At 44.8% G+C, this 25,027-nt stretch overlaps 2 protein-coding genes across 2 annotated transcripts; both read left to right on the forward strand.

The window, feature by feature from the left end:
- Nucleotides 1-327: 327 nt before the first annotated feature.
- On the forward strand, nt 328-12,843 carry LOC124314406 (box A-binding factor-like). Its single transcript, XM_046779552.1, has 11 exons — nt 328-412; nt 825-1,614; nt 2,006-2,255; nt 2,443-2,995; nt 3,070-3,353; nt 4,149-4,411; nt 4,488-4,622; nt 10,405-10,510; nt 10,585-10,770; nt 10,869-11,166; nt 11,983-12,843. Exons 2-11 carry the CDS (start codon nt 826-828, stop codon nt 12,107-12,109), a joined length of 2,991 nt encoding a protein of 996 aa, XP_046635508.1. The 5' UTR covers nt 328-412; nt 825; the 3' UTR covers nt 12,110-12,843.
- A 78-nt stretch (nt 12,844-12,921) lies between these two features.
- LOC124314431 (transcription factor GATA-4-like) lies at nt 12,922-24,430 on the forward strand. Its single transcript, XM_046779616.1, has 7 exons — nt 12,922-13,107; nt 13,180-13,475; nt 17,449-18,216; nt 18,380-18,556; nt 22,344-22,516; nt 22,958-23,411; nt 23,523-24,430. The coding sequence occupies exons 3-7, from the start codon at nt 17,502-17,504 to the stop codon at nt 23,888-23,890; spliced, it is 1,887 nt and encodes a 628-aa protein (XP_046635572.1). The 5' UTR covers nt 12,922-13,107; nt 13,180-13,475; nt 17,449-17,501; the 3' UTR covers nt 23,891-24,430.
- The last annotated feature ends 597 nt before the right edge of the window (nt 24,431-25,027 follow it).

Raw genomic sequence — 25,027 nt, forward strand, 5'->3', positions numbered from 1 at the left:
CTGGGCGGCCGCTCCACATTGCAACTCGGACGCGCGGAACCAACAGGCTGGTTCGTGCGGTACTACTACACAAGCCAGAGCGCAGAGTGCTGGGGCTTTTGTCAAGGGGAAGAAGAGAAAAAAGGCTGGGCCACCACCACACGTAACTACAACCTTTGCTTGAGTTGTGAACCGGCGGAGAGCCAGTTGGCAGCCGACTTTACTCACCTGTAGCAGCACAACTCGATCCGCCGGCCCGGCTGCCACTTTTATTTGTTTCTTTCGTCCAGCAGCAGCAGCAACTTGTGTGTGTTTATTTAGCAGAACATCACAGCCGAGAAGGTAAGAAGCCAACAACACAAGTTGATTGTCGATCTGTGACCGCAACTCGAGTCCTTCCGCTAGCGACTGCTGGCAGCGTGTATATATCAGAGTAAGCAGCAGCAATCTCCGGCAAACTATATCGTAGATGATGTTATCCACTTATCCCCCCACCTCTCACCTTGTTGTCTCTATTAGTGCCCACCTACCTACCTGCTGTGGCCATTATCCGCTAGTATTATATCTCAGTTCAAAACCACTGTTAAGACTAATCAACGGACACTGTTGATGTCGCCCAGTTTCAGTTCAGATAGAGTATCGCACGTCGACATCAGGTTATAGTCATCTGGTTATTTATTACAACCGACCATTCTATATCACCCGGGGGTGCATCCCGTTTTTATTAATAAGACTATATCTGCGCTGCTCTCTAATCTAGCTAGCGATTCCAGGTTTAATTTTTATCGGTTCATTCTTATATGTGCAATCAGTGAAGTGAATGTATAACCTTGTTGGTCTTTCAGAATGGAGAGTACCAACGAAAACAACGAGGAAAAAGTTAAACAAGACGAACAACAGGAGGAGCAATCCAGCAGCAGTGCCAAACCATCTGAAGAGAGTCAACCTGAAGAACCGGATGTCAAACCCACCCAAGTTGATCTCTCGGCCATTCCTCCGCTGATGCATGTCACGGCCGAGGACGCAGTAGCAGTCGAACCCGATTCAACCGTGATCGAAAATCCCGTCAATTTGAAGGTGGAGGACGCCGGTATGACCGGAGCAGCGGAGGAAGAACAACAAGTAGAGCCAACGAGAAATCCGGATGGATCTCCTGCTCCGGCCGAAATAACTCAACAGGAGCGCCAGCCGAGATCGTCTCCGCCACCGCTCACGCAGCACGTACGAACCATCACGCTGACGCCAGACTACCGCCAGTTGCAACAGAGTCAGGAGAACAATCAGCAGGAGACGGCCATGAGCGAGGGCCAGCAGCTGGCCAACGAAGGGAACACGGCGAATAATTCGACTAATATCTACGTAGAAGAAGGAGCCGTCAATCCTGTTCAACAGGAGGCGACGGACAATGGCTCCTACTATCATCACTACGCCGAAGAGAACGGAGCCGGACAATCGGTCCGCTACCGAGAAATGGCTGACGATCACAAGACGGGATCGGTTCAACACACCACGGAGCTGCTGGATGCGGCTGCGGCGGAAGCCGGAGTCCCGACTGGTTACATCATGATGGAGGGCGAAGAAGACGACCAAGATGACCGGACATCCTATTTAGGCAGCCGTTTGGCCACCTTTCAGGTACATATAGCAATTATTATCTTGATTGCATTTCGGTAAATCCGTTCGATTGAGAATTTCCCGTACGAAAACAAAAACATCATCTCACTTGTCGTCCCAGTTTTGAGCGTGTATAAAGAAGACGATTATTTTCAGCTTGTCATTGAGTCCCGCCGTGATGTCACGGGGGAGACTTGGAAAGATAAGAGAAACGATTTTGACAGTGATGGGATTAGTTTGATAAGATCGGACATAAAAAGATGGATATTCCTTAAAGACATGCGATGTTTTTCCAAGTCCGTTTTGAAATACAAGAGGCCAGTTTTTGACTTTTGGAACGTGGTGCGTTATTATTGACAGTCTGTGCATGAGCTATTGTCGATTGACATTTTGTTTGTGCTGCGTGTTTTAGATGACGTTGGCTCGGCAGGTGGATCTGGAGGAAGGTGGTAACGGCGGAGGGCCGTCGGCCCATCACTCCCGCGACGAAGACGGCCACGCTTCGTCAGAGGCGGCCGACCACCAGCAACAACATCACCAGCAGCAGCAACAGCAGCATTCGGGCCAGCAAGTGTACAGCATGCTGACGCCCACGCGCTACATCATGCGATCCGACTTGTACAACCACAAAGGAGAGTTGGACGATTCCACTTACGACCCCAGTAAGTCAAATAAAAATTTTGAACTTTGTCCTTGTGGTGTTATTACTTATTACACCATCGTGCGATTTTCACGCAACTTTTAAATGTAGTTTTATTTTCTATCGCTAGATGGCCAGCGCTCGAATTTTTCCACCCCATTCTTTTTGAAATGTTATAACAAATGTTTTCTTCTTCTCGTGTCGTGTAGGCGGTGAAGTGATGGTCACCGATGGCACAGTGGATAATTTTGGCAGCAATGTCATCCATGTCCACACCACTTCGCTCCAGCCGCTGCAGACGCTGCAATCGTTCACTTATCCGTCGTCGGACAGGCATTCGCCCAACTCGGCGGCCGCTGCGGCCGCTGCCGCCTACAACACGTCCGACGGCTACCAGTACCACCAAATCGGGAGCAATTCGAAGCTGCAGTCCCAGCAAGAGACGTCGCACCATCACTACACTTCGCTGCTTTCGCACGGCGGCGGAGGATCATCGGGATCGTCGTCGGGCCGTCTGGTCGACCCGAGTCTCTACAGCAAACTCGAGGTGACTCCGTCGCAGTACAAGTCGACCCTGCACGGAGCCACCGCCCAGGTGTACAGCCACAACATCCCGTCGTCGTCGCCCAACCATTCCGGCGTCTACGACCACACGGCCACTTTGTACAGCGCCTCCAATCCGTCGCAGGGCGCCACCATCACTTACAATCCGTCCAATTCTTCCGGATTGTCCTCCTCTTCCGGCATCGTCATCGGATCTCAGTAAATTTCTACAAAATCCATTTCAATCCATTCCAGGTGAATAGCTAATAATAACGAGGATTTTTTTTCGACAGCAAAATGGATGGGATCAATATTCAACTGCCATGGAACTCATCCGAATCGCCGTTGGAATACAATTACGGATCTTACGGAATGGGCGGTGCAGGATCGCTGTCGCTTGACGTGTCGCCAACCGAGTTGAAATCCATGTCCGTCGGCGGGTATTCCGGCAATTATTCAACGGTCGGTGGCCAATTCACTTCGGTTAGTCCCGCGCCGAGTAATTCCTGGTACAGCCCATCCGACGGCAACGTTCACATCCTGCATACGGGTGAGATCCTGCGCAAAGTCGATCCAGGTCTGTGTGTCACGTCCAAATTTCGCCTATTCGACACAGCAGAAAATTGTTTGATTCGAATTTCACTCATATCCTCCCCTATAGACATAAGACATTCGTTAACTTTTTAATCCATCGAGAGAGATGCCGATGATTTCGTCAGTTTTGTCTCATCAGGGAAACCGCAAAAACAAAAGATACACGGCAAGGAACAACATCCCAAAATTCTGCTGGTTATTTCTTGGCCGTCTCCTCTTTCTTTCTATCCGAAAAACATTAGGGAAACGTAAAGTACACACACACCAACACGAGTGATTTATAGCCCCTACTATACGGGATACACACACACACGCAGAAAAAGAAAACCACTTGGGTTAAAAAGGGGAAAAAAAAGGCGAAACGACGACGAAGAGATGGGCGGCGTGTTTTCTTTATTATTATTATTTCCCTCTCCTCCTTTTGGGGGTCCATCCTTTTCCGACTTGTTGACGATTTGCATGTGGGAGAGTGTTTTGTTGTTGCCGCCGCCACCACCACCACCACCGCCGCCTTAGAGAGAGAGAGACGAGAGAGAAAAGGGATGATGTTGTCCAGAGTGATTTAGATGCAGGCCGTAATGGACGCTATATAGAATACAACTATAACTCTTCTTCTTCTTCTTCTTTCTTCTTTCTATTGTTTTAAAATTCTTGATTCAAACATGCGCAAAGTACCCTCCCAAAACCCCAAACTTTTTTTTTTTACTCCTTTTTATTTTGAAAGATAAATGTGCGAAATGTTGATTTAATTCGAATTAATTTTTTCAACCCTTAACAGATGATCCGGCCATGTTGGAAGGCAGAGAATGCGCCAATTGTAGCGCAATTGCTACGCCTCTTTGGCGTCGCGACGGCAACAATCACTATTTGTGCAATGCTTGCGGTTTGTACAAGTTGACCAACGGGACCAATCGTCCGCCCGTCCGTCAGCCGCCTTCCGGCGGCAACGGCAGCAACAGCGGCAACGGAATCGGCGGCCATCAGCCGCATCAAGCCAAGCGCTCTTCCGTCGGCAGCGCCGGCGGTGGCGGCGGGAGTTCGGTATAAAATAATTTTCTTATCTATTCAAAGTACAATAATAACATAAAAAAATTAACAAATTTTAAAACCCTTACAGTCGAGCGGCAGTGGCAACCGGCGAGCCGGTCTGACCTGCTCCAACTGCAATACGTCGACGACGACTTTGTGGCGCCGCAACGCCAATGGCGAACCCGTCTGCAACGCCTGCGGACTCTACTTCAAACTGCACAATGTAAGTGTACCTCAAAAATATCAATTTAACGACGACGATATTATGTAATATGCATATAGGCCTATATAGGACAGAGGGTTTTACCCGGCAGACATAGGCGGGCCGAAGGATTTTGATTTTAAAAAGGCGACAGAGAGAATCCTCATCATCAAATCATTAGTCACTTCTTCTGTCGATCGTTGGACTAGATGCCCTTCCCAAACACCAAAAGGGCTCAACACCATAAGATGGAAAAAGATGATTATCATCACTAAATATAAAGACACGCTCGCGTCTCTATATAGCTCCAATAGGGACAAGCTAATAATTTGACTGGGATATGGTCATCGGGTTCAAAGTCTTTTGTCGTCGTCCATTTTCTTCTTCTTCTCGCCCGGCACGAGCCTTCATTCAATTTTGAATTACTTTTTCTTGATGGGAGGATGCATATAGCGGCTGCTGGATGTGGTTGCGTGTTGGGCTTATTAGGGGGCTATTTGGTTGCGTGACTTTCTCGAAAAATGGGAAGTGTGGATATTTATAAATATACAGGACAGGTGGAGTTCATCGTCGTGGACTCCTCCCGACGAAAAAACAAAAGACAAAACAAGAAACTGAAAACCCGGCGACACTTTCCAGAAATGCATTTCAACCTTGGAGAAAATAACATAACGCCATCATCATCAACGACATCAAATCGATCAATCAAGATGATCTATAAAAACAAAACTTCCAATCCAACTTTTTATCGACAAATGCGAAAATAGAGTCTCGAATGGATAGAAAAATAACATACAAGAATCTTTTTTTGAAAGATATTTCGTCAGTTTAGTTTTTTTCCAACTGATTTTTTTCAACTGATTTGAATCTTTGGCGCGTGTGAGCTTTCATCTTGCAGCTTTTACAGTGGCTCATTTATGAAAAGAAAAAATTGACGACCAGAGAGAGTGGTCGTGATGATGAACGAGAGAAAAATCAGGAAATTGAACGTCTAACCCAATTGAGATTGAAACGACACGCAACGACAAATAATCGAATAACATATTGCTGTTTTCTACGTGTCAACTGACAACATAATTTTAAAATTTTTTGTCGAAGTACAAAACGATCAATTCGATTGTTTTATTTCTTATTTTAAAATTATAGGCCTGTTATTTAAAAAAAAAAAAAAAAACGATAAAATTGAAACCAATTTTGCAACGCCGATTGCCATCCGTTTGAGAGGGTGGGTATCATGTCAGTCACGCGATTTGTTCTTACCCTTGATCAGTTCGATAGAAAAATGCCACGTGAGCGGTCAACACACATTCCTGATGGTATTTTTGGTGATGAAACAACTTAAGTGGAAACATTTACGACTGGCAACTGGCGAAATGGATTGACCTGATTATAGGCCTGATTCTTTTTTGGTTTTTATTCATTCCTGGAATGGCGAGTGCGAGTAAGTTTTTGCTTTTGTTGCTTTGTTTCTTGTTCTTTTCCCAATTTGGTTTGCAATTCCATAAAAGGCCATTTGAATTTCCTACGCAACTCTCCCAAAATGAGTGACATGCAAGTTTATGTACACACATAACCATAGCATACCATTAGACTATAGCCTACGAGTATTCGATATCAGGTCGCCATTTTCCTCGTGGTCGCTGGGCCAATCAGAAAATTACTTTTTTCTTCTTTCTTGTTTGTTTTTGGGTAAATGCTGTCTCATTTACCATTGCGGTGGACGAATTTATAAAGTAATTATTCTAATGAGGTGAACTAGTCTGTGTGGTGTGTCTCAATTATATTGCCAGGAAAACTTGAAATGGTCGACCATGAAAATGGAAGACCTTTCTTGTTTTCTCTTTCAATTCCTCTGCTTTTTTTAAAATCCCAAACTTGCAAATTAAAAATAATACTGTATGTAGTACATTTTAAACTGAATTGTGTGCACGAGGAACGGTTTTTTAAGCACAAAAACTGCCGACTAAATGGCGTAATATTTTGTCGTTCGTTTTTCCCTTTTTAAAAATTCGTTTTTCTTTTCCGTCCTAATGGAGGTGTGTGCATGTCTATGAAGGCGACCGCATAGAAAACGAAAGAAAGTCATTTTGTTCGACACAGCCGCAAAAGAATCCCAACATCTATTTCTTCTTTCGACCCCTAAATAAACATATTAAAGAAAAAACCAAGACGAAATGGGCAGAGCGTCTGGTCCGTTTGAGAAAAAGGCCCAGAAAAGTTTAAGGAGCGAGGCGACATCTTTCCGCGCTCTGCCCATCAGCCAACTCGTCGTCGACTCAATCTATTATAATAGGTCCAGCGTCCGTATCGCTGCCAACCATCGAAACAACAAGAACAAATACCTTGGAAAAGCCTCTCCCATATCAATCAATCAACATAGGGCAGTTCTTAATTTTTTGTTGGTTTCTCTACGAGTTTTGTTTAATATTTTTGTTTGAACCTCTCAGACTTTTTTCTCGTTTTTCTGTGGCATCCTTCATATTTTTCGGGGCTGATAAGACTAGACCAATTTGGCCAAATTGTGCAATGTAGGAGGTCTCTTTAAACAAAAAGGGGCGGGAAGTTGAATCAGTGAGGATTAAAAACAAATTTGTCGATATCTAAGTGATTGGTGTGTTGGAAGGAAAATGGCGACGATGATTAGTATTAGGATGGGGAGTCAAATGATTCAATGCCAAAGATAAATCAGATAGAAAAAAAGTATTAGATAGTTTGGGGTCCATTATACGGATTATGTACGGTGGCAATGGCAGCTATAAATCCACTCGGCTACTTTTTATTCGTCCACAGTGGTATAGTAGTAGACCCTCTATCTATTATATCAACTTTACCGGTGACTTGTGTGTTTTGGGCGAGACGCCCGCCGCCATCGTTTTTTTTCTTTCTTTTTCTTTCCTATTCTGTCCACTGCCGACCGCTGATTGTATTTTCTCGGTAATGATCAATAAATTCGCTGGCAGTCACGGCGGTGGCGGCGGGAAAAGCGACACAGGGAAATCAGCAGAGCTCTTTTGTGTGTGTGTGTGCGCGCTTATTCGTTTTCTCTGCAGCTAGTTAGAAAAAAGAAAAAGTCGTCGTCGTCCGTCGTCCGTCGTCGCCGGCTCATGGAAAAGATGAGGACGCGGGCGATCCTGAGGGGCGGCGGCGGCCACGGCAAAGTGGCTTTCCGTGTCCGGATACGGACGGATCGAATAATAAGAGACAGCTTTAGGGACGAGAAGAGAGAGAAAGAAAGAGAAAAAGTCCAGCACAGCATCTCAGCTTAGCTTCATTTGTTTCCCCATTTTGTTTGTTTTTATTTGGTTCTTTTTCGCCTTTTTTGTCTGTGTCGTATTCGTAATGCGTTTGAGATGAAGAACTGGCCGTACTCTTACTTCTGCTGCTGCTACACACTGTCGTCGTTTTGAGAGTCGTTTTATGCTTCATTCACATGACAGAAGACAGTTGAGGAGGGAACCGACCGGTTATTCGCCGGATTTCGACACTCTTAATCGAATCTCTAGTCTTTCTTTTCTCTTTCGTTTTTCTTTTTCTTTTTTATTATTTGGCCAGAGTGTGGGCGAGACAACGACGTGATATGAAAGACCAGGAGACCCTTAGTCTCCGCACAGAAGGAAAATAAAACCAGTTTGAATTTTTCACGAATTTTTGTCGAAAATTGAACCAATTTAGCGGATCATTATGTAGCCATCTTTCCGTCTTTCTCGAAGAAAAGAGTACATCTAAAGTGTCTTTTTTTGACGTGGTTTTGTCACTGCCAACTTTCTTTTCAAATGCCAATGTCATCAAAGTGATCCAGCAGCCACTCAGTGATGGGGTTGCCTAAATCTCGACAGAGAAACCGTAAAAAAAGAACTTTTTTTTAATAGCCAAGAGTATATTACCAACTGTCTGTGGTTCGTTAAGGAGCTCGTTAAGGAGCTCTTTTGCCAACCAAGCTGATTGCTGCCTTGCCCTGTCTGAAAATGAATGAATGATAGCCGGTGTCTATTTGCAACAACGTCCCAAAGTCCTCAGCGGGAAAAGAACTAAATTTGAAAATAGAAAAAAAGGGACGAATTTGTTGGTGTGACGGACACGGTAAACTTGTTTAGTTTTTTTTAAAGGGGGTTTTCCATTTCGTTTGGTTATAATTTTTTTTCTTTCCACCTCGTTTGTTGTTGTTGTTTGACCGATCAGCATGCGAATAGTGCTACACGTCACGCATAGGGCCGGCTGCCGATAATATCCGCGTCGTGTAAAGTGCGTTGACATGGAGAGGAGTCGCCGAAAATAACCTTGCAGGAGCCCCGCCGTCGGGTAGTCTGTAAAATCTGGATAAGATTGGACATTTACGGAATACTAAAAAAATATGAAGAATTGCACCAGGGTGCCAATGGGTTGGGCTTTTGTCATCTCTTGTACATTGCCAATCCATCGGTGAAATTTTGTGTGGTGGCGGTGTATTTTCGACTGTTAAAAGAATAACTGTTTCTCAGCGGTTTGATTATTTCGGTTTCGATTGAAATCATTCATTTTTCCATTGGTACTTTCCATCATGGAAAATTCTTGACATTAATTGAATTGCATCAGATTGGCAAATATTTATCATCCGTCATCTATTTGAAAGTTGAATTTTTTAATTGAAAATCGCCAACGGATACCATGTCGTAATAGTGGCGGATGATTCAAACGATCCGTCATCTGGTTTTCCTTTTGATTTTGCGGTAATTTCGTTTCCTGTTGACTTTTGTGTGTGTGTTGCTGCGCCGTGATGGGAGGATTGCACTGGCGCCATTGTGTGTGTGTATAATATTCTGCCGCTGTTTGACCGCCACAGAGCCCCAACTGTAATAGCGCTGGCCAGTCAGGAGCTACTGCTGCTGCGCTGGAATCAAAGAATGCGTGTCCCCGGTGGTGTATAATGGAATAAATGGCCCTCGTTATAAAAGCGCTGGTGCATGTACATATGTAAAAGGAATTCGAGAAGAAAAATGGAGGGGGAATGGAAAATAGCTCAGCGGGTCAGAGCATGTGTATCGGCGGCGACGGTGCTGGCGTCGCCGGTCTGGGGCCCCCTTTTTCTCTCTCTCTCTCTCTATTTCTTCGCCGTGTGTGTGTACAGCAGGAGAAGAAGACGAAGGAAAGAAGAAGAAGAAGCCTGCCAGCGCAGAGCTGGTGCTGGTCCATCCACTTAGAGCCGAAGCCAACAAGAGAAAAGAGAGACCGGGAGATTAATGGCGGCCATTAGGGCTCGTATCAAAATGGTCGGTCCGAGACAGTTATATAGACTCGGGAGTGATGGTGCCGTGGGTATGCGTCTATCCACACACAGGAGAAAGAAAGAAAGAAAAAAAAAGCCCAGCTCGCGCCATAGCATCACCGGCATTGCTCCTCCTGTCTTAGCGCTTCCTGTATATTTACGTATACGACGCCAAAATGGCCGACGACGAACCTCGTCGTGAGACGACATCGACTAGACTATAGACTAGAAGACACCCCCGTAATTCTTTTTTTTTTTCCTTCTTTCTTGGAAACAAAATAAAAAACAAAAACAAAACTTATGTCTGTCTAAAGACACCCAACCACAACCACCCCGCGTTTTATTTGACAGCGGGGGCCGGTCAATGTCATCATTTCAAAAATTTTTCTTTTCGTAAGAGGGAGCGAGAAAGAATTTCGATGAAATGACAAAAAATTGATGGGGACGACTAAGGGTCTCAATATCGGTCACTAAACAAAAAAACTAAATTAAAAAAAAAAAGTTTTTCAGTCATACATTAGAATAATAACGACGAAATTGATTTGTTGAATGCGATGACAGGTGAGCCGACCGCTAGCCATGAAGAAGGAAGGCATCCAGACCCGTAAACGAAAGCCAAAAGCCGGAACTCCCAGTGGCGCCCCGACCGAAAAATCATCAAATAAAAGTAAATTTTCTTTCCATTCCAGCACCGAAAAGAAAATGAAGAACTAAAAAATTTTGGGAAATTTTGATTCATAGGGTCGAAGAACAGCAATAACACATCTGGCGGCCAATTGATTCTTCAGCATCCGTCCGGATCGTCTGGATCGCAGTTGCACCAACAACATCACGCTCAACTCAACCAACACTACGAAGAGATGAAGCACGAACTGGGCGAGACGGACGATCACGAAATGACCACCATATCCAGTAATCACATATACCGTACTGTATTTTTTGAAATCATTAGCGATCAAGTGCTGCTGGCTGTATACTCGCATTCGATGAAACGTCATTTACAAAAATTCGGTTGACCACAACAGGCCAGATGTTGGGTGTCGGTGGTGCCAGCGCAGTGATTCACTACACCCCGACGGTGATCACATCGTCGTCGCTGACCGTCGGCAACGGCGGAGCCGTGGTCCTGATGGAACCATCCGGATTGATAACGACGGTGGCGAGCAACGGGGCAGAGGACGAGGACCAGCAGCAACAGCATCACCACCATCATCATCATCATCAGGCCGATGGCGGTAACGACGAGGCCTCGGCCTCCAACAACGGCGATCACTCGCCCATCCATTTGCCTTCGACCACCTTCCTCAACACTCACATTAGCAAGTCAGTCAATAATCCTTTTAGCATTATCGTGTCGTGTGTGCTCTCCTTCTATTATACGGAGCCCCGTAACCTAATCCCCCCCACTCGACAATAGCGGAGGAATTAGTGTGTGTGGTGCACTACACTGATGTCGATATGCTGCAGTCCACTTTTTCTCTCTTGTCTGCTGCGCGTTGGATTCGATTTTTTGGTGGGAGGGAATCTGTCGTCCGTTTCGATTGTACAAATTGGGGAAATTGAAGAATCGGATGGCCAGTTAATGGCTTCCCAGCAGCTTTTTTTTTTCACGGTGCAGTTGATGGAACGAAACAAATGCTGTCGTATATCTTTTCGGATGATGATGACATCTATCCCCTATACATTCTAAAAGCATCCCGAGATTTAAACCAATGTTTCGGGTCGCCAGCAACAACTAATGACAACGCATAAGTGGTTGATAATCAGCACACCTATACAGCTGCAACTTGAGTTAGGCTGCCATTTGCACGCGGTTCGGAATAATAACGTATTTTATAAACGAAAAATCTGTCGGGTTATAAATCTAGTCGATATCTTTATTACACTTCCAGTGTAGAAATAATCTTTTCCAAGTCTAAAAAACTTCCAGAACTGGGAAAATGATACTTAATCCAATCACTCTAAATGGGTTAATGTATAACACTCAAGTTCCAATCTGATACAAAAAAGATGTTTATTGAAATCATATATTATCCAGCTAGATTTGCTTCGATTTGATTAAATATTTGTGAAGTAGACTGCAGCATTTTTGATGATTTTTCTAATGGAATTATTGGAATTTGAATTTTCTGATTTCAGTTTGCCGCCATTGGAGCCGGTAGTGATGATGCACGGATCGACTCTGGTGACTCGCGGAGGATCGCCGATTGGCAACGACGTTGGATCCAACATCGTCATCCGCCAGTTTGAACGCCAAGTCGACTGATCCAACCCGCCCAAATCATCTTCTCCCATCTATAAATACGTATACCTCGTAACTATTTCCCATACTAACCGAACACTAACCAAGGCACCACACGTAATTTGTAGCACATTGATCGCCTTCCGGTCGGTTGAACCAAACAAACAAGAAAAAACAAAGCACAAAAAAGTCAAATGGCAATCAATAAGGATCGCTTCTATTAACATTCGAGTTCATATTTTACACTTGAATTTGGGTATTTAGGTATTCTGTCGTTGTAGGCTGTACTTACTACACGTCACTCGTATAGGCTAAATCATATTGATGCAAATGTCACGTTCCTTGTTTAGCATTAATCCAATTGCAATCACGGTGTCAAATGGTGACTTATGCGGTATATGTTTATTATGCGGCGGCTGAGCACAATATTTGAAATTCCTAATGTTGGAACTTCATTCGCCATGATAAATCTAAGCATTTATCACTAAAAGGGGAACTTGTAATTGTCATTTAAACCTACGTCACATGCATTTCGTCCTATGACTTTCGTCTATTTCATCCGATGACTTTCATCTATTTCATCCATACGTCCACTTAAGTCACGGCTCGCAATTAGTTGCGCAGTGTATTATTGCATCCTCGTTTTTCATTCACATTCCCTTTTAACTGTCTAGTTGATTATTAGAGAAACTCATAAGCCATGTAACCATTATTATAGACTACTATGTGCAACTATACCAATATACCAAAGAAGAATTCTTTTTTTGTTCGGGGGCTCTTTGCCGGAAAAGTTCAAAAACAAAAAGAACGAACGAACGAACGAACGTAGATAATGTTAATTGATGTCTCCTCATTAACCTGTGGTACAACTTGAAAGTCGGACAAGAGTCGGCGCCATTTACCCGATTGACGGTATATATGATGGTATATACGGCACACGAGAGTTTAAGGACACAATTGGAAAGGGGGGGGGGGATCCACCCTCCTCCTCTGTGGACGACAAGGAAACAATCACCGCCACGGTAAAGGAGTTGTCCTCCATGGCTGTAGGAAAATGAATGATGTATCCATCTAATATGTTGTGAATCGCACAGGATTGGTCGCGCTGGATCCAATGGCACTCTGACGGAGGTGGAGTCTCGAGTCTCCTCCCCGAAAAAGAAACTACCGCGACGAAACCAGCACCAGCCCCGAGTCCGACTTTGCTTCAGTGAGTCCCTCGGCGGCATCTCAAAGTGTGGCGTCTTGTGTTTGCTCTCCGTCTTGTCTCTTTCTCCAGCTCTTCATCGTCGTCGTCGTCTGTTGCTGTTTATTTTTTTGGTTTTTCCCGGTAGCCGAAAAAGAAGAAAAATTATCATCGACTGCATTTCAATCCATCGACCAATTTCCGGTAAGAAAAAAAAACAAACTTGAAATCAAAAATTTTTATTTTTCTTCTTTGGTTGTCGTGGAATTTGCCTTGTGTGACGTGCTTCTCTCTTTGTCGCACAGCATGTACGTATGTAGTCCAGCATGCTCTGGCTGATTGCGGCTCTCACGTTTTGCTGATAGGAGAACAAGTTTGCGTCCATTAGAATTGAATGTTGACTATCGTCGTGCGTTTGTATTCCGCCGGTTTTTCATACATAAAGAGTTGAGACGTTATTCAACCGCCTCGGGTTCCAAATTTTAGATATTGGTTGCATAAACGATGCGTGCGTATCTTATGCTGGTAGTTCATTCCGCCCGGAAGCGTAGAGCAGCTGATAAAATAGCGGCCTGTCATTAGCAATCAACTGGTATAATCATTGATACATCCACGCAAATAATAACGTCCCGACCCGAGTCGTCCAACAAGTTATCTGCGCGATTAACATGTCGGTCCATCAAACAATTTTTAGGTTTTACAGCATTTCAGTCTAAATATTATGTTAAGCTTTAAGCATCGTCGTCGTCGTCATCCCGGCGAGTCTTGATTTGCATTTTGGTGTGGACCGCTACAACACGGATGAGGACCCGACGGCGCTCGGTGGAAAAAGATGAGGTCCGTTGACTTTGTGTTGCGTTGGGGATGATGGATCATTTGGAGCAGAGAGACGAGCTGTTGGACGATATTGGGAGACAGCAGGCGAGATTGTGATTCCTTTATAGTTTGGCTTTGGTCCTCCAAAAGGCCGCTGAGCTGTCTGCCCAGCCTGGATGTGATGATGATGAAGAAGATTCCATCATCATTCAACTGTGTATGGGGGGGGGGGACGCGATGGGAGGGGTTGATGAGATGTTTATCACGAAGATCTCTCGCCGCTCGCGACACCAGCCATCGGGTTGAGGTTGACGCTGCTGTTGCTGCTGCTCAACTGGGATGATGGCACGTGCCGGGCCAGCAGCAGCTCACCACGGAATGAAACAGTTTCACAAGAGCCACGCCTCTTTCTGTCGCTCTCTAATCTCGACTCTTCTTTCTTTCTTGACTATTTTCCGCTCGAGGAATTTTTTCGAATTCTCCCCAATGTCGAGCGTTGGGGAGAAAATGTTCTTATTCCGCTCTACACCGTGTGTGTGTGTACACAAGACACAGGGTATCCCGTTCGGCAAACTACCAGCCATCGGATCTTATATAGAGGCGATGGCAAGACTAATTGGACTGATTGTATCAAAGCAGCCAAAAAGGTCGACGTCGACTTCAAAAAAACTTTTTCAACTACGGGTTGCTGGGTTGGGGGGGGGGTGTCGGACACTGACGGCCATCTGGTGGCGACAACTCATCCGTCTTCTTCTTCTTCTTCCCAGCCAGTTTTTCTCCCCAAAAAGTCAATCAGTGACAAGTTCCAAGTCAATCAGCCCTTAAAATTCAATTTGGGACTTCGGTAGAAAAGAAGAAGAAGGAAAAAAGAAACCCTTTTTCCTTCCCCTTGACTGCATCCCGTCGGCCTGATTATGTGCCCCATCACACGGGATCTTTTCCTTGTATAGAAGTGACAGTCCTACCTTTTTCTCGACAAAATAAAAAACCGGTAGTTGGAAAGAGAACGCGAATCATCCAACGAGAAGAACACATTTTTATATTTTTATGTTTTGCGGACCTTGTGTGTGTTGGATCAGGTGAGACTTTTCAACACCTCGTCGTCTCCCGTGTCGGCCTGTTATTTCACCCCCCAATCGTTACGCTGCCAGAACGGGGGGCTCCCAGCATCTCATTGTCTTTCGTGGTGAGATGCACGTCGAAACGAGAGAGAGAGAGAGCCGTCATCTTTTCTTTCATTCTTTTTCCATATTTACTTGTTATCAGTCTGTTGGCAAAGGATCTGTACGTCGGTGCGAAGCGAACGCAGCTAAGAGAAGAGAGCGTCAGCAAACCCCCTCCCGAGACCCGTGCCACCATCAGATAGGATGATGATCAGTGTCAGAGCTAATGAGCTCACGGGATAAGATTAGATCGCGCGTACAGAGAGAGAAAGAAGAAGAAGAAGAAGAAGACTAAGAACTTTTTTGTTTTTTTTCGTTTCTTTTCCACTTGGTGCCAACCTATAAATAGTGAAGTTTCCTGGCTCTTTTCCTCGCTGTACACCTCCCCGTCACCCGAAACGCATAACATTTCATAAGTAGAAGTATCTATCTGAATATATGAAATGTTATATATTCTTTCGCGATGATGATGACTGGAATGTCGACGACGGAGAGGGCCGCTGCTAGCGCAGCAACGAGATAAGAAGAAGAAAACTTGGGAGCAACACATTCCGTCCCGAATAACAGGCAAACCAAACACAGGGGCCGACTCCCTACGTGTGAGTGTGTAGTAGGGCCTACACACTGAGAGACATACTCTCGAATAACTTCATATATTTATACATGGATATAATGTTGGAAAGGAGAGAGAGAGAGATGTCACTTGTCTACAGACGATGATGAGTCGCATCGCTCCTCTCCGCCCATTTTTTTTTTTTCCCTTCTTCCTTCTTACTTCCTCTCACGTTTTTCTTTGCTGCCCGTCGAAAAATATGCCGGCCTGTAAATAATTAAAAACATTTTCGGTTTTAGACACAAAAAATCCCGGAACGGGAAAAAAGAGCGAAAAAATGTTCATTGAATTTTGATGGAAAATGAAGAAATAACAAAAACAGTTCACGGACTGTGTGTTGTCTCAAGTTACACACGACAAAACCTCACACGGGTTAGGAGGAGGGGGACTCTAGCTAGACAAACAGCAGCCATTATTGTCCCAATAAATTGAGAGCTTTGCCGGGAGCCGTGTTAAATTTTAACGGCCGTCTAGTCGTAATTCATCGCAGACAAAGTTTGTTGCCTTTAGTTGCGGCTGGAGGGGTTCTCTCTGCGTCACATGTTGTGTTGCCCGTACAATGTGCGCGGCCTCATTTTGCATCGGACGCATTTTGCCGTAGACATATGCGTGACCGCATCGTCTTCTTGTGTCGGTTAATGATGCGCGAGGACGACAACAAGTTTGACCCCCGCCGTCACCTCCAGACCCGACCAGACCCGCGCGTCCGCCACTTTGAAAAAGCGAAAACTTCTCTCAAAAATTTGTGACAACTCTTTTTCTTTTTGAACCCCTTTTGCGGTTTTTCCGGCCCATCTGCTGTCGAGCTTTTTGTCTAGGCTTCGCGAATGGCAGATCGGAAAAAGGGCCGGGCCGGCCCTGGTTGCAAACTGCGGTACGCGTAGCACTTCCGTTGATTTATTAGCCTCCTTGAGACGGTGTTTGTGTGTATGTGTCTGTCTAGTTTAGCTCGTTGTAGAAAACAGGATTTGCACCCAGCTGAGAAATGTAGCACCCTTGCTGGCCAACCACAAACACTTGAGCGTGTTAGCCCTATGGATCGATTTGTATTTAACTGGGCGATTGGACCAACGGGGGGCGAAATTGGAGGTTTTGATGAACTCGTCGATGGATGTCAAAAAGTTAAGATAATGGGCCATAACACTGTCGCTGTTATGGGCGAGCAGATTAGACTATTTCTGTGTCGGGGGAGTAGCCAAAAAGGCCCCCGCGCAGCAGTCATCTTATCCCAATCGCCAAGTGTTGTAATGGCGACACACGATATGATGTGATAACTTTGTAGCTTTTTCTTCAAAAAAAAAAATCGAGATATTGACGCAATCCCCCACTGTCGATTTCGTCTTGTGTTAGATTAAACACTTTACACGGCAATAACTTGTGCTGGCCAGCAGCAGCAGCTTCGAGCCAGTTTCTCCATCTCTTTCCTAATATGCACTTTACCCCCTTCATTAGAATTCAAGTAGATATTACCCATTTTTATTTACATTGATGTTTCTGGCCAGTTAATTTCACCAATCTGGACTTTTATACTTGTTTTATAATAGACATTATTTATAGGCCACTATTTTTTTTCCTCCTCCAATAGATTTGTCCTGAATAAATCAAACCGAATCGACAGCTGGATCGTCGGGCCGCATCATGTTTCATCATCACCATCAAAACCTTCCGTCCCATCACCACGGGGGGAATCCCAATTCGGCTGGAGGTGGTGGGGGTGGCGGAAATGTGAGTCCGTCGACGGCCGACCAGCAGCATCACAATTATTTGGCCTACATGAGCGGGCGAGCTGCGGCGGCCGCTGCAGCCGTTGCCGTGGCAGCGGCAGGATCCAGCGGAAGCCTAGCCAATACGGGCTCATCCGGCGGGGCTTCGTCGAGCATGTTGACGGCGACGGCGGCCGGATCCAGCGGGAGTAGCAGTATTGGCAGTCCGTCTGGCGGCGGAGTGAATCATTTGAACGGCCACAATTCGGGCGGATGGGCCTCAACCGATCACATGGGCAGCCCCAGTGCTTCAATGTTTCATCCATCAGCTTCAGCCTACAATTCATCCGTCATGTCCGGAAGATTGGCATTCTCTTCATCTGGTTCGACTTCGGCCGCCATCACCAGTTCGTCCTCTTCCGGCGGCATTTGCTCCTCATCGTCGCCATCCAGCGCTGGAATGATCAGTTCGCGCGATTACAACAGCAACAATAACAACAACAACACCGGCGGAGGTGGTGGTGGCACTGCTTCGTCGTCTACAACTCCCGTCGGAGTTTCAGCCGCTTCATCCATTCATTCGGCCGCCTACTCGACCATGTCCATGGCTCTTCCGGCGGCAGCGGCTGCCGCCCTCAGTTCCACCGCAGGTAATCCAGCTACAAATTTTATTTCAATGAGTAGATGATTCCCAGTTCAAAAAGAAGTCTAGGCCTAGCACGAAATGTTTAGCCGAAAGAAATAATGTTACAAGTGTTTTCTCCATTTACTAAACCAACTGGATTTTTCTTTGCGGTTGGAAAAAATTGACAGCTTCGAGTGGCTTCGGCGCCTATTCCGCCTACCACCACCATCACCACGCAGCGGCAGCGGCTGCGGCCGCCGCTGCCGCAGCCGCCGCCAACCTGTCGCCCTGGACTCGAGGAGCCTATCACCATCCGCACGACGGCTCGTTCCACCATCAAAGCTTCCAGCACCACTCTTCCTACGGTAAACACAATTCATCCATTGCCTAATATATTTGCCTATATTTGATCGTCAAGTGTCTATTGGCTCTATGGGAATCTCTACGTAAAACGATAATATTTCAAAGTCGTAAAACTCCCAGGTTCGGGATCACTGCAAATGCGTAACAAAGTGGGACAAGCCGAGATCCATTTTCGCCTATATATGGCCGTAAAAAAAAAAGAGAGAGAGAGAGAGATTCCCGTTTGGCGGCCTTTTGTTTTTCTTTCCCCCCTTTTAGTCTGGTCGGTGTTTAATTGTTATCTTATGGGCCGTTACGGATATGTATAGGGAGAAGAAGTTTGGGATAAAGTCGAGATGAGATTGTAATGGTGGCAGTTTATTTTGTTGGGTGACGTTTGATGCCGTGATGTGATGGGTACAGGGGCCAAAAAAGATCCGGAATGATTTGAATATTCTAATAACAATTTTGGATTTGGCGCCATGTACGTCTGCGGTTGGAAGTTCGGCGTGTAAAATTTCCAGTTTTTTTTTTTTGCCTGGCTCTCCTGCGCTCTCTCGAAGGGGACGACGATGATTCATTTTGAATTTTGATGATGGCGGATATACTGCGCCGTGTCCACTCGTCATGCGGTGAAAGGTGCAGACTTGACAAAGCGCGGGAACCGGTCTCGATTCAGTTTTCTTGACGGACTCTTAAGAAAGAACAAGAACGAAAAAACCCAGAAAAATTTGCCATGTCGGATTCAGGCGTTTGTCAGACCATATTGAAACGGAAACCCAACGTGAGAATTAGAAAGAGGTGGACGCCAGTCGCCGTATATTATTATTTCAAGAAGGAACCAACCAGCAACAAGGGGGAGAGACTGGGCATGGATAGGAGTGGGTGGTAAAGGAAGGAAGGATATATAATCGACGACGGCGCGGTTGAGAGAGAGAGATGCTATTAGATCCGAGATAGCCATCGCCTACTTAGCTGACGAACAGCGAAACAATCTTATCGCTTCAAAGTGATCGTCCCGCCGCGACGACCTGAACCCAGAACCGACCGCGCGACAAAGAAAAAAGAAAAACTTTGTTTCTTTTCTTTTCGTCTTTTTAAGAAAGTAAAGAAGACAAAAAAAAAAGGATTCTCTCCTGTTTTTAGTGTGTTCGAAAAAAGAAAAAAAAGGCGGTCAAACCGGAACCATTATAGGTATATATGTATGTATATATATACCATCTATTAAAAAGTTTAGGGGACAGCTAACAATCCTCTCGCGTCGTGCACCACACAAAAAGAAGAAGAAGAAGAAGAAATAACTGGAAAATCGACTATTGTTGCGAGTCTCTTTTTTCCACCCTCCTTTTTGTCTGCGGTTGAAAAGTACCCGCTGATTTTTAAATGAGGAAAAGCTCATTAGTCATTGAGCAGAAATTGACTCTTGTTCCATTTGCCAAATCGGCACTCAATCATTCCGCCGGAATTATATAAAAGCCGGATGATGGAATTATTTTTTAAAAAAAGTTCGCGATTTGTATACGACGACTAAATATCCGCCGGGCTTTATTTTAAAAAAAAGGGGCTCAGACTGCACTTGAACGCTAGTCGATTTTGTTATGACACTATAGTCACTCTCACTGCTGTGTGGGCAATTTTTCTGCATCGTCCTGGAAGCTGGTGTGTGTTTGCTGTGAGTGCCGATGATGTACGCGAGGCCGGAAAAGAATTCCAATCGAGTAGGGAAAAGGCGTATTTAGTAAACACTTCTTCTGCTTGTGTGTGTGTGTGTGTGTGTGTCTGTTGTTGTTTTCTAGAAGAAGAAGAAGAATAAAGAGCACCTCTCCACTTTTGCCCATGTGAAAGCTTGTGGCTGCTGCTGCTGTTGCTGCTGGAATCCGGCACTTGACCGTGATGAAGCGGGACCGGTCTGTACGGCTGGCGACGCCGCCGCCGCCGCAACAGCAGCCACCGCCGCCAAATGTCTGGTGTGTGTTGCAGCAGCAGTCCAAGAGTGTAGAAGAAGAAGAAGAAGAAAGCTTTTTTTTCTCTTCTGCTCCATCTCCCAGCAGATATATTATGCAAGACAAATTCCCCTTCCCTGTCTCTCTCTCTCGCTCATGTTAGTGTAGCGGGGAGAGAAAAGTGCTGGTCTTCTTGCGCTCTATTTGGCTCTTAAAAAAGCTGGAAAAGCCAAAGCTGTTGAGCGTCTTGAACCGGCCAAATGAAAAAAAAAAGAAAGAGGCAAAACGCCATGCACGCAATATAAAGCAGCAGCAGCAGCGTATTCTGGTTCTCTGTTTCTTGTCTCTCTTGTGCCCATACTGTTTAGTTTTCAAACATCTTGTTCTTCTATAAATTCTTGTGCGCCCGACATTCTCTCCTTTACGAATTTCCCGTTGATTGATGCCGTCAGAGGGACCCCGTTAATTAAAGGGATCGATTAAGACCGAGACAAATATTACTGGCTGGTTATTTTAAAAACAAAAACGAGTTGAGACACATTTCTAGTGTTTCTAAGATTTGTCAAATGGCGAAATGTGGAGTGAGTATATCGACACATTCACTCGACTCACTTGTCGACTGTGGGAAAATTCAGTTGGCTGAAATCCCGGCAGTAATAAGTCCGTATATTATACAGGTCGCGGGCGCGCTATTATCCGTTTCCATTCCGAGTCGAGTGTGTGTGTGTACCTCCTAAGAGAAATCAATCAATGAGGGGGGGTCGATTTGTCAGCTGATGGGAACGACCAAAGAAAATAAGAAACAAAAACAAAAAAAAGGGAAACAACAACAACAAAATGGGAAAGGCAAAAAAGGAGACTTGTGTGTGTGTGTGAGAGCTTTATATACGGGAGACAATGTTGTCGATGAAAGCATTGGAGCCAGTACGACTGGAAAACTATGGCAGACGAGAGAGAAAGAGGTTCAGCCAGCTTGTGTTGTTTTTCTCCTTTTTGTTTCTTTTTTTTTCCTGTGTCCGTCCCCTTGGCTGTCCTTCTTTGTGGCTGCTGATGGATGGTGGGCTGTCCGGCAGCGGATGGTTATCTCTCGTTTCCACCTGAGTGTATGTGTGTGGTGTAGCACAAAACGCACACAGACAAAAAGTCTCCGTCGCCACACGGTTTTCACCTTATAGGCTGATACATTCTCTCTTTCTTTTTTCTTTTTTCTTTTTTTTTTTTGATTTTTAAAATTTAATTTTCCCCCTTTTTTCTTCTTCTTCTTCTTCTCGGAAAATTTCAATTTGAAAATGACCCAAAGCGACTAATCCCCGGGAATTTTATGACTGCATCCAGTAGGTGGTGGTAGTAGCTTTAGTAGCGTTCTAATCTCTCGCTATAAGATATTAACCCGAATGAAATGGCTTATTTGATTGCGTGTTATTGGCTGCTGCCGGCGTCCCTTGCGTGTTTTTCTTTTGCCGAGCCGATAGTTAACGAGACTCGAACGATCGCTTCTCTTTTTTTCTTTCTTTCTTTCTCTCGTTTTCCTGGAAAGTTCATTTCTTTTTCTATAGGCCTTAAACCATCCGTCACCATATAGTAATGACTGCCCTCCCCTCCGCTTCGGATCACTCCCTCCCTAATTACATCGTTGCCAAAGTATGATGGACTCGTTTCCGCCCCATCACTTTTTTTTTCACGTGAACGAAAAAATTTCTTTCGCTTCTTTATAACTGGCTAACCATACACCACCAATCACGTAACGAAGAAAATAATTTATTCCTGGTGGTGGCTTTTTTTTTCATGGCAAGATTTAAATCTATTGGCGCTCATCCCAAGTGGAAATTCAAATTGCTAAATGTCAATTGTTTTAATTTTTTTACAGTGGAAGATGCGTCGAGTTATTTGGAGGGTCGAGAATGCGTCAATTGCGGCTCGATTTCGACGCCGTTGTGGCGTCGCGACGGCACCGGCCATTACTTGTGCAACGCTTGCGGACTCTACCACAAGATGAACAACGGAATCAATCGACCCCTACTGAAGCCTCCACGCCGACTGGTGCGTTTTTTTTCTTTTTCTTTTTAACCCCCTTAAAAACTAATAATAAATGTACACGATTTTCACATTTACCGAAAAAAAATATATGCGGGCAAGGGCTCTGTCGACTGTATGGGAAAAGCCTTTCTTTTTTTGATTACGTCATCACGCTCTTAAGTTTTATTTTTTAATAAGATCGACTCTCAAGGACTTTTTGATCCATTCAATGCGGCAATGTTTCATCGTCGTGTGGCATCATACTACCTTCTTTTCTCTTTCATTTGCAATCACGGGAAATTGTTTTTTCTTTTTCCCCCGATTCAATTATGAATTATTCAATGGCGATTTCTTCAGGGAGAGATAACGTTCGATCCATCTCGAATATTACGACAAACTGAATCAATGTTGCGTGTATAACCGAATGATGTTTTTTTAAAACTCTCGCCTTTTTCTATCACGCAGAGCGCCACCAGGCGGTTGGGATTGTGCTGCACCAACTGCGGGACGACGACGACGACCCTGTGGCGTCGCAACGCGGAGGGAGAGCCGGTCTGCAACGCTTGCGGACTGTACCACAAACTGCACGGCGTCAACCGTCCGCTGGCCATGCGCAAGGACGGCATTCAGACGCGCAAGCGCAAACCCAAGAGCAATTCGGCGGCGGCGGCGGCTGCGGCGGCTGTTGCGGCGGCGGCGGCAGCCAATCACACGAATTCGGTAGTTGCGGGAGCGGCCTCGATGGATCACCAGCACTCTAGCAGCATTGGCGGAGGCATTAGCTCACTCAGCCACCACCACCACCACCATCCTCACCAGCACAACGGCTCGTCGTCGTCGTCGTCATCGAATCACTTGATTGGCGGAATGAAAATCGACCGGATGCAGTCGGACTTGCATTCGAAATCGACCGAGCGAGGTATGATTTCCCGACAATGGCCATTTGAAATCATTTCGTGACTTTCGTGTAGCAGCGGACTAATTTATTCTGAACCTCCCTTTTGGGTCTCTGTCGGCTCTGTCAATGCAGATTTACTGTCTTCCTCAATGAACCACACGGCTGATGCCGGCCAGCAACAACAGCAGCAGCAGCAACAACAGGTCCGGCTCCACCACGGCCACGGCCCGATGAGTCATCACCAGCACCACTATTTCGGAGCGGCAGCCAAGAGTTTGAATTTTCCGTCTGTCCACCATCCGCATCACCAGTCAGCGGCCGGGGCGGCGCTGGGTGTCCAGCATTCGCATCACTTTGCCGTCTCATCGCCGCATCATCACCAGACTTATATCAAACAAGAGGCCAGCGCCACCAACCATCTCAATGCTTTTTACGACAACTTTGTCAGCATGACCGGCGGCTCCGCTCCTCATCAGACTCTGACGACAAAATTGGCTTAATCAATGTGCAATCAACCCTATTATTATTACATATTATATTCGAAGAAACAAACAAACAAAAAAAAAACACAGAAATTATCAAGGATTTTCTCTTTTTCCCCCTTGAAATATTTAAAATAATAATAAAAAGCTTGTTTTTTTCTTTTTACTTTTGTTTATTTTGGTCAAAATTGAAAAAAAAGATTAGTAGCTAGAAAATCAATTGTGACAACTGGGGGGATTGGGAATATGTTGTTTATTATATCACTGGTTGCGTTCGTTGTTTCCTTCTTCGTTCTTTCTGATTTGCGGTTATAATATTGTCCTTTTTTTTACAAAAATTTGAATACCCACAAATTTTAGAAAACGATGCAAAAGTTGGTTCATATACAATTATACATAAATGTATTTCAAAAAATCTGTCTGGTTGTTTTTTTTTTTTGGGTGTACTTCTTCGATTTTGTGACTTGTTGATGGATAATTTGCTGCTTACATGGCAAAATCGTGCAAAAAAAGATTTCGTTTTCACGTTCGGTGTAACCAATAAATATGTAAAGCTAATGTGACATCGTTTCTTTGAAGCTGAAAATCTTTCCGTTTGCCTTACCCTAATCAAATGTAATGGCATGCCCTTTGTGAGACCGTCTTTGTCGGACTCTTTGTGGTATTTCCGAGATATGAGCCATGAATATTTTTAACCGGTTTAAATAAATTAAGGTAAGTTAATAAGTAATAGAATCAAATTTGTTATGGTTTTGCTCCTATTAGTTATTGAAATAATAATAAATTCTAACCATACCTCGTAACAAAGCAACTACTGTTGGAGGTGATTGATGATTTGGAACTTGTATTAAATTTAGTGCAAAATTTGTGTGTTGAAGCAGTGATGATTTGCAATGGATTATAGACTATTTCAAGGTGTCGTTCGGCGTGTTACCAATAATACAAGAACCCACTCTTTCCTTTATTAGTTATAATGAATGACGTTATCTGGATAAATCCATTCAAATTTTCAAGATCACGACGAGCATGGAAAGTAGCCTAAGCAACTTTTTTTAGCGCTTCTTCGAGTCTTTCAAATTGCTCTGGAACTGTCATGTGGTGTTCACATCATCGTACAAATTTGTGAATTGAAACGTATTCGTACGTAAGACCCTC

Source organism: Daphnia pulicaria, chromosome 10 (assembly GCF_021234035.1).
Source record: "Daphnia pulicaria isolate SC F1-1A chromosome 10, SC_F0-13Bv2, whole genome shotgun sequence".
In the NCBI taxonomy this organism is placed as follows: Eukaryota; Metazoa; Arthropoda; class Branchiopoda; order Diplostraca; family Daphniidae; genus Daphnia; species Daphnia pulicaria.

What these genes read in the sequence shown, in the direction of transcription:
- LOC124314406 (XM_046779552.1), top strand. Translation starts at nt 826, where the DNA reads ATGGAGAGTACCAACGAAAACAACGAGGAAAAAGTTAAACAAGACGAA. An exon ending in GCCGTTTGGCCACCTTTCAG is followed by an intron (nt 1,615 to 2,005) that starts GTACATATAGCA and finishes TGCGTGTTTTAG; the next exon opens with ATGACGTTGGCTCGGCAGGT. An exon ending in GGCATCGTCATCGGATCTCA is followed by an intron (nt 2,996 to 3,069) that starts GTAAATTTCTAC and finishes TTTTTTCGACAG; the next exon opens with CAAAATGGATGGGATCAATA.
- LOC124314431 (XM_046779616.1), top strand. Translation starts at nt 17,502, where the DNA reads ATGTTTCATCATCACCATCAAAACCTTCCGTCCCATCACCACGGGGGG. An exon ending in CGCCCTCAGTTCCACCGCAG is followed by an intron (nt 18,217 to 18,379) that starts GTAATCCAGCTA and finishes AAAAATTGACAG; the next exon opens with CTTCGAGTGGCTTCGGCGCC. An exon ending in TGAAGCCTCCACGCCGACTG is followed by an intron (nt 22,517 to 22,957) that starts GTGCGTTTTTTT and finishes TCTATCACGCAG; the next exon opens with AGCGCCACCAGGCGGTTGGG.